We start from the raw sequence: 15,076 nt of genomic DNA on the forward strand, positions 1-15,076 counted from the left end.
CCTTCTTTCATCACTTATCTTCCTCTTTTTTATTTCTTCCATTTTAGAAGTTAAATAATTCACATTCTTATTAATGTTATCTCTTTTATTCTTCAAATTAAATGTCTTCAAATGTACAAAATTCAACCCCATCACCAACAACATATGCCTCACCACCAGTAGCAATAATCTTCACTATCATCCTTGTATTAATTTTCTTCATTGGTTTTTCATCTATTTTCTTTTGTAGATGTTTCATCCAAAATCTACTATACACATGGCATTTAAGGAATAGCCCTAATGGTACTCCAATTGATCCTAGGGTTTCAGCAAATGGACAGTTAGGTCTTGATCCTTCTATTATTAAATCATTTCCAACATTTACCTATTCAAGTGTAAAAGATTATCGTAAAGAATCTTGTGGTCTTGAATGTGCTATTTGTCTCGTTGAATTCGATAACAATAGCGTCCTTCGCCTGGTTACCTCATGTAACCATGTTTACCATCAAGATTGTATCGATCTATGGCTCGAATCACACAAGACATGCCCCGTATGTCGCGCAAACCTAGAATCGCCTGAGGTGCTAAAGAAAAGGTCACAATATACATCATACGTGACCAGTAATAGTAATAGTAATAGTAACAGTAACATTAGTAGTAGTAGTAATAATAACAATAATAACAATAACAATAATGTCATGCGTGACATTAATGAGAACGAATCGTTAGAAGATTCATTGAGCATTTCAATTCGAGATGATAACAACAACGACGACGATGATGATCATAAAGAAGAAGAAGAAGAAAGTGGATGCTCTAGTGCAACATTAGAACGTGTGGAATTACAAGATGGAGAAGCGAAATTATCGAGATCGCATTCAACGGGGCACTCTATAAATAGATCTAGAGGAGCTGAAGATAGGTTTACATTGAAATTACCAGAACATGTTAGGGCAAAAATTATAAAGGGACATAATTCAACAAAAAGCTGTACTACTTTTGGTGAATACAAAAGCAAAACAACTACTGGAAATGCTGGTTTTGGTGAAGTTTCAGAATCATACACAGTAGATATCAATAAATTAAGATAATTTTGTTTTTTTTCTTCCTTTTTTATGTTGAATTATTAGACATATCTTGTTCATTCATAATACATACTCCATTCATCTCAATTTGTTTATTTTATTTTTCTGTTTATAATTTAAAATTATGAAAATTTAATTTTTTTAAATCAAAATAGAATAAACAAATTGAATCAGATGAATCAAACTTTATACGGTGTCTTCAAGTTTATACCTGCGTGTCAAGTGTCAACTTACTTTACTATGTGATTTTCAATGCTTTCCCTGATAAATTAAATTTTTAGAGAGGTTTTTGAATTGATAAATATTCCAAATTGAGTACTCCCTTCTTGGATACATTATGTATAGTATAAAGTATTTTTAAAATATAGTGTTCACATGACTAATGAATAAATCTTGTCATAGCTATATGAGTCATATACATATACTTAGTTCTGTTCAAACATATACAAAATATCTTAGCATGACGAGTTTGAATTTTATTTTTTCGTAAATAAGACCAATTTCTTAAATTCGTGATATGATCATTACGATGGTTTATTCAAATTCCCGTTTAAAATTATGAATAATAACTTTTTACTTATGAGAATTGATGATATAATCTTTTATGTAAGAAAAAATTATCTCAATATATATCTTATTTTATTATGATCTCTAAAAAATTTTATTATTCTTTTTTAAAATTACTCTTTTGGATATATCACTACCATCTCACGGATATATCCCCATCTCCTTCGCTCTCGGATGCATCATTAACCTCTTTGATGCATTTTTTCTCTCTCTGATACATTCCTCGTTTCTATGTATCTGGATGTTCTATCCCATCTTTGGTACATCCTTCCCCTCTCAGATACATCATTTCCTCATGTATCTGAATATCTGTTGATATATCCGAATTCATAAATTTTAAGGCATTTTTAAATTTTTTGAAAAATAATTGAAAAATAACATTATTAACTCGTAACACTATAAAATTTATGCCAATTATACTAAATTTATATATATATATATATTATTTGATGCAACACTTATTGAAATTGAATAAACAAACAAATAATTATTCCATAAATAATATATAGTATAAATAACATATTTTGATATTTTAGTGATAAATTTTGCTTCTTAAAAGTCAATTGACTAAATTTCTAAAGTGTATATATATATATATATATATATATATATATATTTAAAAAACAGGCTAAAAACAAAAAAAAAAGTGTAGATTTCTTTTTTGGGATTTGCTTAATTGCAGAACTACTTCCTAAATTTCACTCCGTTCCGATTCAGAACTGCTCGAACCGCCGACGGTGCAACTGCTCACACACTACAGGTATTAACGAACTTCGCCATCTTCGTCACCGACGATGGATTCTCCGGCGAGCACATTCAATCCAAACAAGCGTCTCAAGGAAGAGTTACGATTTTCTTTTAACAAACAAATCCATAAATTGCATTTTTCCTCTTTGTTATGATCTGAATTTTGAACGATTGATCATTCGTTTCAGGTTTGTGAGCAATTTAACAGGAACTTCAATGATGGAGTTATTCCTTCTCATTACCACTCTCTCGGTAAGAAACCGTTGCTATTTTTTTAATTTTAATTTTAGTATTATGTGTTTTATTTTAATTTTGTTTTTGTATTGTGATTCAGATGATCCTCTTTCTACGTTCAGTATATTCCAGTTCCAAAAAAGGTGTGAAAATCGCATAACATTGTATCATTTTTCTCCTGTCATAACATTTTATTCATCATTCTGATTAAGTTTTAGTTAATTGTTTTTTTCCGGGGTTTTCCAATTTAGATACTGTAAAGCTTGTTTTGAGCCCTAAATAGTTTGCCATCAGGCAAAATTGGAATGATACAGAAGAAAAAGATTATGTATTCTCCTCCCTTTTATTAAGTATTTGTATTTGTATTATTTTCTTATGATTAGCTAAATGTGACAAAGACCAAACTGTTTATAAGGATACAGTTGGTTTGAAAACATTTCGTTTGCTTATTTGTTTTTGTAATGATGGTGTTCGGGCTATCTTTGTTGCACTTTGACTAATCTACCAAGTACCTGTCAGCTTCCACTACCTCCGGTGAGGGACTGATTGGAAAAAAGGACCTAACTTTTTTAATTTTTGTTTTGGTACTTGGTAATTTATTTTTTTATTTTGGAGTCTGAATATTTGCAGTCAGTTTGAAAAGAAGAAGCAGAGAAGGTTATTATTTTGACTTATAGGAAGTAAAGAAAGGACTATAAAGCATTCTGAATTCATCATCCCACTCTGTAAATTTATGTTTTACATCATATAATAGTTAAAGTCGTAGAAATTTAAAGATTCAATTTTATTATACTCCAAAAGACATGGCATTGGTTCTTAATTTTTGGGCTGAAAAAGCTTAACTAAATTCACTAACAAAAAGTAACTAAGTCAATGCAATTCTTCCGTCATGCAAAATGCTTCTGGATAAGTTAGTAGTAAAACAGCTAATGTTGAAGTAGGGGAGGATCTGAACTAACTGAACCTCCTACGCAAGATGCAATGAATGGTGTATTAGTGTGACTCCTACATGTTAACTGGTTATCAGTATGCTAAGCCACTACTATACTGAGGTCTATGAAAAGGCCTTTTGAGGGGCTCTGGGTCTTTCAGAGGGTAAAGCTGAGGACATAATGTGGGACTAGTGATTGGTTTGGGAAGAGTACGAAAACTTAAAGGAAGTATGACGAACATTCTAGAATTCTGTTTGGAGTGAAGTGAATGGGACATCTATTTGAAGCTATAAAGCTGGGAGCTAGAGTTTTGGGATAATCTTTGGTCTATTTCTCACGTAAAAGGTTGTGAAACTAAGTGACAATAAATGCACTTTATCGAGGAGATACTATCATTGAGACCTTTCTCAAGAGATCACGAAGAACTATTATAGTGGTATCATCCTACTTGCCGTGTAAATTTAATACTCATTGCACCTAACATAGCAATTGCTAGACCTTTCTCTTGTCCAAAAGAAGCTCCCAGTTTTGAAGTTGGGTGTGAAACTCGTAATACTGTTAAGTGAAAAAAAAGTTTTTTCTTGGTTATAGCAACAGATACGTTAGGCCTTTTATCAAATTTATCAACAACTAAAATCTTTTGCTAATGTGTTGATCCTGTAGTGGTTAATGAACTTCCTGAAGACCCATTTGTTTTGATCACTGTTACCCAAACTCATAATTGCTTGATTAGTTGTATTGTTTGACGAAAGAAGTCCCAACACTTTGTTTGTGACGTTAGTTGTACTTTATTTTCGTTTCCTTTCTTGTTTCATCATTTTATGTGGCCAATAGCTGTATCACTTCACCCCTTTGTGAGGCATCTGATCCTAATTTTGCAGAGGCCCTGTCAAAGAAAGATGATAATGTTAATGCAGTTGTTTGTAAGAAGAGCCTGGGATCATATCTTGCTGCAGCGACTCTTGATGTCTTCTGCATTGTATTTCCAGTCATTTTATGTTTGACTGTAAGTGTTCTCTGTCTGTTCTATAATAAAACAGTACTTGTTATTCATTTTAACAAGTCAAATAAATGGACGAAAAGATCTCTATTATATTAACATCTGAATGAAAAGGAAAGAGAAAGAAGATTCAGTTATAAATTGGTTATTGTTTATAGTCATTTGTTGATGAAGTAGTTGTTTCCTGTGTGCAAGCTGATCTCAAGTTTTGGGAACTTGATTTAATACTTGATATTCTTGATCAAATGAGTAACTATTCAATCTCAGATTCTGGCAGATTGGACATATACCAATGCAGTTGGGATGACCTTATTGGTGACATTCTTTATTTTAGCTAGAAGGTAATCCGATGATAGAATTCTACAGGCATTCCATGAAGCTGTTTACATGTATTTCATGTAGCTTATTGTATGTAGCGGTATTTCATGTTCAATGCAGATCTGGATTTTCTGTTTCTCAGGAAGAAGGGGTCCGATCTCTTAGGACAAATATATCTGCATACAGGGTTGCTATGGTATGCGGAATAACCATTATTTACATATGCTTTCATCTTATTTTGTTTCCTTTTATTACTGGAGTTACTATTTATGATTTTAGGTATGATTGCTGCAGAATTTTCTGACATGCATATGTATTCTGGCTGTTGACTTCAAGATATTTCCTAGAAGATATGCTAAAACAGAGACGTACGGTACTGGCTTGGTAAACAACTGTCTGTATTCTATTTCCATATTTGTGCTTATATCTTGATGTGTGCACTGAAGCGCCGGCTGAGCGATCGGGGACATCCCAATCTGCAGTTGCTCAATTATAAGGCGAAGCGGAAGTTCTAATGGCCCTTTAACAACATTGTTTGCTAGGATTTAGGTTGTATCAGTTCAAAAATTTCTTAACGCAAAGTTCTCTTTGAGATGTAGTGATTAAGGATTGTGACTGTAAATAATTGTAATATTAAGGATTATCTCTGGAAAGGAAACAAATGTATAAGAGATGATTTGATGGTATGGTTTTCTAGGTAACGGATGGATAGTTCTTAAAATTGCATTTTCTATCTCCTTTTAGGCATTGACATGTTAAATAAATCCTAGGTAGCTTTATTGCTAGCATATGCTTATTTGCAAGTTGTCATTATGAAAGTTCTTCTCTCTATTTTTCCTTCACTTTTATATCGTCCTACTATAGTCAGTTCCATTGTATTGAGCTCAACTTCATTGATTCATCTTTTCGTTTAGGTTTTTCATCCTGGTTCTGTCAACTTACTACTTCTGATGAACCTTTGCCGAAATTTAAACTGGAGTTAGAATTAGGTACCTTATGCTTACCTTGTGGTTGTATCAGATGGACATTGGAGTAGGTTCGTTTATTGTGGCAAATGCATTGGTCTCACGACAAGCACGTGGAATTGCAAAAACGTAAGTGAGGATTCTCTATTTGAACTTTTATCATGGCCATTGATGAGATTTTACCTCTTGTAGATGACTGGATGATGCTATATAGTTTATCTGACATGTTTCTCTTTAGGGATCGTTTAGTAGGGTATATATGAATAGTACTGATTAGGGTGTCTTAGTAATTCTGTGAGTAGTTATGTTGGAATTAAAGATAACATATATTGCATAAATTCTAATAGTAGTATTGTTTTCTCTAATACTTCAAACCAAACAGCGCGTAAGAATATTCTGGCTATCATTTATATATACTTCTGTAGATACCCTTTTATTTGATTCTTTGGGCTGGTCCATTTATCTCTCGACCAATTATTAGTCCACATAATGTTGATGTAGAAAGAAATTTTTATCCTGGAATCCATATAGCTATTTATAATTGATTCCCCTGTACTAGGGCTTTCAATCAAAACACACAGTCAGATGATGTTTTTTCAATATGAGAGTCAGAATTCTGTTCCATTACTACTATAATAATAATTGATTCTCTTCTTGATTCATTTGATAAAGGAGTATATTCCTCTGTACTAGGTTTACAAAAGTACAGTCAGATCATGTTGCTTTATAAGAACTTTTATTTAATTTCTGGTCTGTAATTATCTAATCAATTCTGTTCTTTTATTCATTTGATAAATAAAATTTTGCACTTTCTTTATTGGCACTTACATTTCCAGGAATTTGAGAAATGCAATTTCTTCAACTTGTCCACTCATAGTCCTGGGGTTTGCTCGAATCTTTTTCACTTCAAGTGTTGATTATCAGGTTAATGGAATCTTAATTCTTCTACATTACCAATGTTATTCTTTTTCTTTGGCCTGGGGTGTGGGCGTTGGGGGGACAAAATTTGGACATTTAAATCCAAGAAACATTCACGAGGGGGCACACTTCAGCCCGTGAGAATGATATGTGAGTTGATAACTTGAACGTGCAGTGTATCCACCTCCACCCCATATAATGCATGCCCGAAATAGTGAAGATGATTTTGAGAACGTCTCATGATAGGCTGTCTTAATCATGAACTTTTTGGCTTATTTTTTGTTTGTATTTTTTATTATGTCCAACACATCCACAAGATGAATGCCATAGAAATGCAGATGCCAAGCTGGATGTGCGATTTACAAGATAAGACAAGTTTAAAAATGATCACATTAGAGGAAGCAAGTAGCATATAGAGGATAATATAAGAGAAGGTCGCTTGAGATTGTTTGGTCATATCCTGCATCAATCTCCAGATATGTTGCTCTATTGGTGTGAAACTAAGGTAGTATATGATAACATGGGACGAGGTAGGCCTAAAATTACATGGAAGGAAGTTTTATCGAGAGACGTGTCGTTGAAAGCGAAAGATATGGTACATGAATGTGCAAGTAGCATTTGTTAAAGCTCTATATAGGCAATTAGATGGGAATATATTTAGGTCGCGTTTGTCCTTATTGAAACTAAGACGTCTGAATTTGGATACATCTGAATATTAAGATATGCATTTGGATGAGATGTTTGAATTCAATGCACATATGAATATTAAGATATATTGTTTAAGATATGAAAACTAAGTAATTAAATTTGCCTTTAAACTTAATAAATATAGAAGTTTATAAAATGTGTATCAACAAAATATTTTAAAAGAACTATTGGCGGTTGGTGGTAATGGCTAGCAGTGGGGGTTGTGGGAGCCGATTAGAATAGTGTTGTCTATTGATGTTGTGGATAGTAGCTAGTGGTGATGGTGATTGACAGTATTGGTTGATGGTGGATAATAGGAATAGCTAATGGAAGTTGTAAATAATGACGGTGGTTTGCGATATATAGCGGTGATGATGATGATTGTGTGTAGTGATAGGTGGTTGTTGTGGTAATGGTGGTGATGATGTTAAATAGTGGGTAGTGGTGGTGACAACTGATTGTAGTGATTGGCAACAATGGTGGTTGTGGTTGAGGATGGTAGTTGTGGGTGGTGGTGGTAGATAATGCTGGGTGACAATGGTGGTAATCAATAATGGCGAGTGATGGCGACAACAGTGAATGGATGGAATTGGTGAACTACCATCTTTGTAGAAATTTTTAAATTTATACCCTTTGGAAGAGTGGCCCAGTGGTTTGAGCACGTCGCACAGTTTGTCTAGTGCGGGTTACCTCTCTTATGTGATTTGCATGCTATTGCATAGGAGCGGGGGTTTTACCTTATGCGCACCCCCTCAAGGGTAGCAACTGTGGGTTTCCCTTGTTATAAAAAAAAAAGGAATTTTTAAATATACATCTTTATGATATTAAGTCTTTGTTGAATATCTTAATCATTCAAGTCTATTCAAACCCATTAACAGGTTATAATATAAAAATGATCTTAATGGTTTAGAGCCAATTAATTAAGATTCATACCTAAAAAAGAAACGGACTTAATGACTGAATTAAGACCTTTTGTGATGACTGTTATAGCTAGTCAGTTGGTACACTTCAACTAATTTATGGGATACCTACTACCTCCTATCAGCATAGGTATTAGGTAACTCTAACTACCTAGGCTGGACAATAAAGAAGAAACCACCTAACCGTTTGCCTTCGCCAGGAATTGTACCTTAGATCTCATGGTTCTCAACTCACTTTCAAACCACTTGGGTGCGGCCTAAAAGAATTTAATTGTAGAAACACGGTTAATGAGGTATTATATAGCCGACTGTAACTAATTTCGGACTGAAGCATAGTATAGTTGTATCATTTCCGATTATGGTCAAATTTATCTCAACTTTGAAATTATGCACAGGCAAGTTTATATCTTAATGCAAGCAAGACAACTTGTTGAATTAATCTTTTCTGCCACATCATGTGTAACGAGAATTAAACCCCTCCGCTGGTGGGGAAAATGTATAATACTACTTTGATCCAATAAGTTGTTAGAAGTAGGTTTTGGCTTGGATTTACCAAAGGAAGAGTACTTCTAGGCTTTCCACGAATCGGAACTATTGAAGAAGCTCTTTATACTGAATATGTTTATGAATGGTCCCTTCCTCATTCAGTACAGTATGGATACCATGCTCAATGATTAGTTATAACCCGAATTTGCTTTTAGTTGCATATTAAGTTCTTAAAAGTGACGTGTTACTTTCTTAACTAGTAAACTATGTAATTTGGAGATAAGATTGCCCAATGTTTTACTGGCAAGGTGTGTACTCCCTTTCACCGATTAGTGAAGCCAGAACAATAGCAGTGTCAAAATTAAAATGCACAATTATGTTGCAGGAAAGGAGACCTTTGTGTAACACCTTAGCCAAAAAAAGAATAGAGAAGGGGAGATCTTTGTGTAATGTCTTCCATTCCTATTTCTCAAAAGTCAAAATGTTCTTATTTTCCTGTGTTTGACTGCAGCAATCATCGTTAACTTTTCTCACCATATTGTTGTGTCAAAATGGTAATTTTAGAAGGGTCCTCAACAAGCATCATAGTCGTCTAGCTTTAAACTTCCTTTCTGAGTACTGCATACCAGTGTTATCAAAGGTGCGCTTTAAGCGCGCTTAAGCCCTAAAGTGAAGCTCAAAACGTGTTGAGAGCTTTGCCTCGCTTTATGTGCGCTTCAGTATCGTCATCAAGGTTTTAAGGCAAACTTTTCCTTGCCAATGAGCCTCTTATGAAGAAGTGTCACTAAACAATTGATATTTCATGTTATCATAAAAAAGAATCAATTTCTTTGGTCATATATTTGTCATTCACGTTTATAATTATTAGTCTTGGACTAAACATATATATTTGTATTTTAAATCCCTTTGCGCCTTTTTTCATCAAAGCCCATGCTTTATTTGCGCTTTGCGCTTAAAGCCCCACAGACCTTAGAGCCTTTTTGCGCTTTTTGCTTTTGATAACACTGCTGCAGACCTACGGCTATGTGTGTTTCTGTTTGTATGAACAATTAAATGCATCCTATATCTGTACCAGTGTTTACAGATGTTTTTCATGTAGTTTTCCTCAATAGCTACTATGATCCTTTCTTCATCTGCATTTGCTAGGCATTTCTTCAAACTTTGTCATTCTTAATATTGATAGAAGTCATTTCCTTTGTCATAGGTTCACGTTGGTGAATATGGTGTGCACTGGAATTTCTTTTTCACTCTTGCTGGTGTAGCAATTTTGACATCGATAATTAATATTCCACCGAGTTATTGTGGAATTCTGGGGTGGTTTATTCTAGTAGGTATTATTATAATCTTGGCCCATCTCAGAATTTGGTACCTTCTCGTATGCTTGGTAAGCCTAGAATTTTGTTTGTCCTTTCAGTATATGAGGTCATCCTGTTGCTTGGGCTAAATGAATATCTCCTTTCAAATGAACGAGGACATGACATCATCAGTCAAAACAAAGAAGGGATTTTTAGCATTTTTGGTAAGGTGAAGTGAAATTAGAACAGTTCCTCTCTCTCTCTCTCTCTCTCTCTCTCTCTGACACCGTGCATTTGCTTACTGGCTTGTTCAGTTTTATGGTCGTTTTTTGGAAATTCTTTGAAGAAGAGATCGGCTGGTTCTCCGTTTCGTTTTGACTTGGATATGAAGCTTTCCCCTTAGTTTTTTCTGGACTTGAAACTAGCTCATATAGGTGGAGTTAAGTAAATGGTTCCAATATATGTACGCTTTTTAAAGTTCTGTTTCACAATGCTTGTAAATCAAAATAAACTTTTAGATATAAGTGTCATAATTAGTTGTTAATACAGTAGTAATCAGATTAAGGGGAGTTCATCATTGAAACTTTATTTTAGCAAGAAGTGGGGTTTTTTATTTAGTTTGTTTGTGGGATATTTCTTTGGTTAGTCTAGTATACACGTGTAAACTGCTTCCTAACATGGGATACAGGGGTTTGCTAATTTGTTTAAATGGAAGAATTATGTGAATAATGCGTGGACTTCGGTGAATGTTTCTGATGTGGGTTGGGAGAACTGCAGAAAAAGTACCTATGTGTAGAAAAAATTGCAAACATTGGATTCCAAATGCTTATCAATCAAAATAAAATATTATGCTAAGGACAAGTTCAGTATGTTCTGAATATAACAGTAATCACATATTCACATCTTGCAAGCTGGTCCATGTAATATAGCTTCATTGTAGTAAGAACTGGGGATCCATTGGGTCTGTTCTTTTGTTGAATATTACACATGTATCAAGTATTGCCAATAGTGGAATACAAAGGTGTCAGGTAAGTTTGTAGATTTTGGGACAAATGACCATCCAGATTAACACACACACACACGCACCAGACTCACTGAAGAAAAATAGTTCTTTTCAAGATGGAAAAAATAAGTGAACTTTGTGCAAGTTTTGAAGTTCTTCCCCAAATTTCTGGAACAAGGAAAGAAAGCTTATTTGGGATTCCCTTTTCAATAGGATGTGAAAATTCTTACAGTGACTTCTCTTTTCAAGGCAGAACAAAACATGTTAGCTGAAGCATTAATTAGCTATTTTTATTTTCTTACTCATCTTTTCTCAGAAGGTATTTTTGAGTCATCTTAAACCAAATGTGATATTTAATTTCATTGTATGAGCATTGTCGACTTTAGCTGGGTCGATGGTGGTTATCATAATATTTTCAGTACTTCTTATCTCAATCATCTTACATTTTTATTTAAGATTGGTTATTTTGGTTTAGCAAATTATTTCTTTTGATATCAGGTTATTGGGGGTTGTACCTTGTTTGTGTCCAACTAGGCAACTATCTTTTCTTTGGAAAACCTGGAGATGCTGTGTTGAGGACAAACGATTGGGCAAGGATTAGAGTCTGGATTATCTGTCTTCTATTATGGTCTGATTTCCGGCTATGGAGTATTTTGTTGTCCACTTCCTGAATTTTTGTTTCTTGCTATTTAAATGCTGATATTTCTAAGCTTGTTGCTTCCTCTTCATGTTGCAGGTTGTTGACCATTTTGCTAGATAGGCATGTTGAGAGGGTTTCTCGCAGAATGGTATAGTGTATTACTCTGGGAGTTTTCCTCTTTTAATTTTAATAGCAAATATCTTAGTTTTCTGTCTAGTTTATGTGACTAATAATCTTTTTTAACAGTGCAACCTGGCTTATGTTACTGTAGTATTGGCTATGAACCTTCAGGTAAGATTCATAGAGATTGCTCTGTTCCAAATGGTTCTGGAATTCCTCTTCTGCATTGTGTTCAAGAATATTCGGAGCTGTTTTCGTGCACTCTTCCTTCAAGTCTGTTTCTTTAATACCACTAAAGACCATAATTCACTCTTTTATTCTATCTACTTATACGTTGATTAAAGTTCTTTGTCATGGTTAGAATGTGGAATTGTCTATTCCCTGTGGCTCCTTTTGTTTGCTGGACAGTGGTAGCTACTCATTCCATCTATCCATGATTCTTCTTACGAACAGTTCTACACTTGTAAATGGAGTTTGCGCGTGCAGACATACATGTTAGTCTTATCGGATGGATGTACTTTTGTGTCTTTAAGTACATGGGTTTTCTGATGTCAGCTCTCATCAGTTATTTCAAGACTGAGTGCAAAGGCAGAAAAACTTAGATCAAGTGTATTAAGAATGATTTTGGACAAGATTTGAAGTGCCATGGTGAGGTTAAGTGATGGCTAACCATGCTATTCAATGTTATATTAAGGAGTGCAAGATAATGAGTAGAAAAGGGTACCTTGGCCAATATACAAGAACAACGGAGATAAAGATGTTCAAACAATAATTGTATGAAACTTATATAAAATATATATGTATTTTAAGCTAAACTTATATAATATAACATTCGAAGAGTGATGAGGATAGAGTAGGGACATTAAGTAAGGCTAAGTGGGTTCATGACTGGTAGTCTTGTAACAGCGGAGTGTTTTTGTTGAGATTTGTAGAAATTCTTACAGAGAGAAGGAAATCTACATGATATTCAGTGAACTAAAGAAAGCATATAGTAGTGCCAGTAAAGTAGTTCGAAAATAAAGAATCCATATCAAATATAAATACGATAAAGGATAGTCGAAAGGAGCTGTTACAAGTGTGAGAACAGTGGGTAGTGATACAAAGAGATTTTCATAGAATCCAGTGCCTAAGAATGGTTGCGTGAGCAACAATGTTATATTTAAGTGAATGTACCGTCTCAACAATGAAATATATCCAGAAGATGAATGTTTAGAAATGCACAAACTAATGTGGATATCCAGTTGAATAAAATTGGACAAATCTTGAAACAATTGCATCAGATTGGACATAAAGGATAAAATGAGAAAAAATATCACTGAAGATGGTTTGACCATGTTGAATTGGTTTGTATGATTATTGAAGGTGCTTAAAGAGGATACTGTAGATATAGAATCAAATAGAAGGAGTCTATCAGAAAAAACCTATGATTTATTGGAACCAAGGCGGATTTAACTAATAATAGAAGATAATGGAAGCAAAGGAACCACATGGACAATGCCAGCTAGTTCAAATGAAGGTTTAGTTGTTGTTTTTACTGTTACATTAAATCTAGTGCTTGGCAGGAATACTTTTATTTCAGTAGAAACTCGCATGTCAGTATTTTGCTGTCATATTTTCTTGCTACCATGCTTCAAATTCTTTTCTTGTCTGTAGATCCAAGGGCCTATTGGAAACAACCTCTCTACCCTACAGACAGGGGTAGGGTCATTCTCCTACCCTCTCCAGACCCCACTAGTAGGGATTACAGTGGGTATTTGTTGTTGTTTGTAGAAACTTGTATGTCAATGTGGGAATAAGTGTAGGACTTGGAGAACTTTTAGAGAATTGCCAGTATTGAAATGAAATGGATACAACTAGAGAGGAATAGATTTAGTCAAATATTGACCCCAAATAGTTTGGAATTGAAAGATACTTGATTGATTGATCATTTACCACTCATTTCAGAGCTTGATAAGTCCAATCTTTCAATGGAGACACAAGAAATAATAAGAGATAAAGATGGAGAAACAAAAGTAGATTTGAGTTCCCAGAAATCAATGGCATTTAGCTCAAGGAGTTTCATTACTATTTACTAAATAGCATGAATCAACCTGCAACTTGAAAGTGAAATTTTAAATTTTAAATTTCTCCAAGTTAATTAGTTTGGGGTCATTCAGACATCTTAGTGATAGGACGTCTTTTGAGTGATATCACAGAGAATGGATGTCATTGGGCTAAGGAATAAAGGTTGGTTGGTAACTAACTACTTGACTTCTGGAGAAGTTAATCCTTTTCTTTCTCTTTTTTTGTGGTTGTTTGACCAAATTTCTGGGTGAAGTAGGATGCTCATAATTTTTCTTCTGATTCAACTTATTATACATTTACACAAGCTGAGTATTGCTTATTCAAAATGTTGGTTACACATTCCAAAAGGTTTGGTCAAGGATAGATTCATTTCACTCTTGGTAGTGGGGACAATCAGACTTCTGGACAGAGGAAGCCTTTACTAACTAAGCCATTATTCCTGTTTTTTGGGGAAGAGTTTTGGTATTACTTGTGAATTTCTCTGGAATGTAATGCTGCTTAGTTTCATACAGAAATCTGCTGGCGTGATCCATATAATGTTGCATTTCTTTAATTTTTTTTTTATTTAGGCATATGATTCAACGTTTTCCCTTCTCAGGTTTTTGCAGTTTTAACTCTAGCTGATTATGTACCTGGATACAAAGTTGCCGCATTGATAGAATATTTCGACCGAAATCTACTGGGCTCTTTTCTTCTGGTGAGGAAAAAATTGTTGGTGACATCATCATTCTATAAGAGTTTATGTTCAACCTCTGATCTTTGAATGATTAGTCATAAAAATTGTTGTGCGATCATGCAGGCTAACGTGCTAACTGGAATGGTTAATCTTTCCATGGATACCCTCTCTGTCTCACCATTCGGAGCCCTTGCTATCTTGTTTGGATATGCATACATTTTATCTATTGCCGCAGCAGTTGCACATTATTATGGTATTCGATTGAAGTTTTGGTAGTGGAGCTGTTCTAGAGTGTACTCTAATTTAAATTCATTCTTTAACCCATCCTCCATCATATGACTATTCTTAATGTTATTCCTGTAATAGATCCTGTGTCTAGAATAGATTCTGTAATCAAGGCATTGACTGAGCAATCATACATTTTACCTTATTCTGGTCTA

General features: G+C 34.2%; 2 protein-coding genes across 2 annotated transcripts; both read left to right on the forward strand.

The window, feature by feature from the left end:
• The first annotated feature begins 101 nt into the window (after window positions 1-101).
• On the forward strand, window positions 102-1,151 carry LOC101260753 (RING-H2 finger protein ATL29-like). The gene has a single exon (XM_004246136.5). It carries the CDS (start codon window positions 102-104, stop codon window positions 1,068-1,070), a length of 969 nt encoding a protein of 322 aa, XP_004246184.2. The 3' UTR covers window positions 1,071-1,151.
• A 1,150-nt stretch (window positions 1,152-2,301) lies between these two features.
• LOC101246366 (glycosylphosphatidylinositol domain-containing protein) lies at window positions 2,302-15,076 on the forward strand. The gene is made up of 16 exons (NM_001346786.1): window positions 2,302-2,475; window positions 2,567-2,630; window positions 2,713-2,755; window positions 4,426-4,550; window positions 4,812-4,885; window positions 4,983-5,058; window positions 5,157-5,246; window positions 5,883-5,956; window positions 6,664-6,751; window positions 10,043-10,169; window positions 10,253-10,357; window positions 11,635-11,764; window positions 11,873-11,924; window positions 12,023-12,067; window positions 14,559-14,657; window positions 14,760-15,076. The coding sequence occupies exons 1-16, from the start codon at window positions 2,426-2,428 to the stop codon at window positions 14,910-14,912; spliced, it is 1,395 nt and encodes a 464-aa protein (NP_001333715.1). The 5' UTR covers window positions 2,302-2,425; the 3' UTR covers window positions 14,913-15,076.

This window comes from Solanum lycopersicum, chromosome 8, assembly GCF_036512215.1.
Source record: "Solanum lycopersicum chromosome 8, SLM_r2.1".
NCBI lineage: Eukaryota > Viridiplantae > Streptophyta > Magnoliopsida > Solanales > Solanaceae > Solanum > Solanum lycopersicum.